This window comes from Thermobia domestica, chromosome 7 (assembly GCF_964235325.1).
Source record: "Thermobia domestica chromosome 7, izTheDome1.hap1.1, whole genome shotgun sequence".
Lineage (NCBI taxonomy): Eukaryota > Metazoa > Arthropoda > Insecta > Zygentoma > Lepismatidae > Thermobia > Thermobia domestica.
Window position 1 is genome coordinate 281,281,347 of NC_137460.1, and position 2,723 is coordinate 281,284,069.

A 2,723-nucleotide genomic window follows, 5' to 3' on the forward strand; every position below is an offset into this window, starting at 1 on the left:
TTCGTATATGAAAGGCGACTTCTCTCCCATAACAATACACATATTTGTGTTGGGAGGCAGAAAAAAAAGGTTTGAACAAATCCAATGTTTGAATGATACGAGACAATAAAATAGATATAGGAATAAGATATGATTACCAAATTTTAAATTTCTTATTAAATTGTAATATTATGTTAACTTACTTGCATTTAGTTGATTTTCTTCCATCCAGGTTCAGGTTTGTAGGTGGCAAATGGAGAATTACTTCTTTTTCATAGTAAAGGTTTGTCTGCAAATTTCGGTGCGCATTATAAATTCGTCTGCAATAAGATCAAGATCGAGTGCTGCAGAAAGTTCTTGATGACAATTTAAAATTGCTAACGCGTTGAGCCGTTTTTGTCCCATGGTAGATCGTAGATAGGACTTTAGTCGTCTTAAAGAAGAAAAGGATCTCTCCGCTGTGCAAGTAGTGGATGGTAGCGTCAAAAATAATCGAACGAACTTAACGATTTCTGAAAGCATGGTTTGAAGATAAGTGTTTTGCTTTAAGAAGTCAAGAACACACGCGAAACTTCGGAAAGGTTCGGAGTTAGTTTGTGTTTTGCGAAGATCAAGTAACATATCACGATGTAGTTTGAGCCGTTCGATATCTATATCGTCTTTGTAAAATTCGTCTATAGCACTAACATCATTTGTTTCACCAATGATAAACCGTCCACAGAGCCCTAGAAAATGTTTTATTTTAGTATCAAACCGTGATTCTAAACACTGTACTGCTGTGTCAATAGTTTCAAAATATTGTTGACGATATAGCTGCTGCGGGTTTTCATATTCATGGGGATTATCATCTTGATTGATCCGTTTTGGAAGTTTTCTTGGTCGCGGGAGAGCTGGTTCTGAAAGCTCAAGTTCGTTTGCTTTTCCTACTACATCTGCCCAGAACGTGTCAAATTCAGTATCTGTTCGGAAATTCTGCAAAGTGATCTGTAGGCTTGAAATCATATTTACAGCATCTTGAATACATAAAGTTTTCTTTTGTAATGCTGTATTTGCGCTATCTATGTGACAAAACAGCTTCATTAGCAATGCGAGATGAAAAAAGAAATCGAACGAGTGCATTTGAACCAGGAAGCCATGTGCTTTGGCACCAGCATCTGACTTATCTGATAAAGATTGCTCTGACATGAACAACCAAGCTAAGAGAGTGAGCAAAGCAATGCACATAAGGAGCCCTCGATTCTAATTTAGATACTTTTGCTTGAAGTCCTCCACGTACGCCAGCCATATTGGAAGCGCCGTCGTAACACTGGCCTCTACAATACGTTATTTCTAAACTGGAACGTAGAAGAACATCTTGAATTCTTTTGAAAAGAGTTTCTGAATGTGTGTCATTTGTTGAGTAAAAGCCTAGAAAAATTTCATCAATTTCAAGATCGTTGGTGACTATTCTAAAGCAAAAGGAAATCTGTTTTTTCATTGAGATATCTGCTGTTTCGTCAACAATCAAAGCGTAATACTTTGTGGATTTTATAGTGGACACAAGTTGCATTACTCATAATTGATAACATTTCGTTACATATATCGTGTGATAACCATTTTTTTCTCTCTCTCTCTCGTTCAAACCACAACTTAAGGATAGGGCTGTCTTCACTTCTCAATCGGAGCAAATGCTTGAAATTGCTTTTGTCGTCAGTATGACCCCTTATAGCTAGTCCCTGAACAGCCAAATAACGCAAAGAAGAAAGTGTCTTCAGTAAGGCAATTCTACTCTCTTCCATCTGAATTCTTTTACCATCAGAGAGCTGGGAAGATACATTGATCTTGCTATTCAGAACATGAACTTTTAAAAACTATTCTCGGTGACAATCAGAGCTTTCATGTTTTCTCATTCTTTCCAGCGCTTTCTTACAATTACGGAAACCAGTTTCAATAAAGGTTAACTCCATTTTTGACGAAAACCTCAAAAGTTTTTTCTCATATGCGTCTTTGCAAATTTTACAAAATGCCGCGTCTAAATTAGCGTCATAAAACAACCAAGGAAACTTCTCACCCCGATGTACCTGAAAGGTTCTTTTTTATGGTATAGAACTGTCTGTAGATGAAGACGGCATTGAAATTTACTCTCTTTTCCTCAACAACAAAAGCACTACTATCAATATTGTCAATCACTGAATAGAAGATTCATTTTGCACTTTTTTTTCGTTCTCACTATAAAACGATTCATTTTTCAAATGTTCAATTAACATTATTTACCCGCAAATAATGAATGAGTGAATAAATAAAACAAACACTTCACTAAAACTCATGCTCCTCTTCTTCCAGAAAACTGAAACAATAACACGTCACCACAATAATATTTTGTTTCTTCTGTCAACATTATCGATAAACTAACACACCGACACGATACAAAATCTTTGGAACAAAACACATCGGAGTAAACGTTATTACTGACTGCGTTATCTCCACGAAATGACCAAAACTCAATATTTGAAAATATAGAAAGAAAAAATTCAGAACGAAGGAAGGGAAGCAGGGTTGATTTTCTGCAACCAGGGGTCATAAACCCCTATATAAACTAGCATGTGTTGCAACTGCTAGCAGGGAAAGTTCAGAAGGCTTCCAGAATTCCTAGAAAGAAAGGCGCATTATACTTGTCCTTTACATCCGCTCATATAGTAACAAAATGACGGCAATTCTCTCTCTCTCTCTGTTTTGATACTCCAGGAAGACAATACTCACCAATA

The 2,723-nt window shown here is 36.4% G+C and overlaps 1 protein-coding gene across 1 annotated transcript; it reads right to left on the reverse strand.

Annotated features, from left to right (window-relative positions):
* Positions 1 to 240: 240 nt before the first annotated feature.
* On the reverse strand, positions 241 to 1,164 carry LOC145689761 (zinc finger MYM-type protein 1-like). Its single transcript, XM_081763963.1, has one exon. The coding sequence runs from the start codon at positions 1,162 to 1,164 to the stop codon at positions 241 to 243; it is 924 nt and encodes a 307-aa protein (XP_081620089.1).
* Positions 1,165 to 2,723: the final 1,559 nt, after the last annotated feature.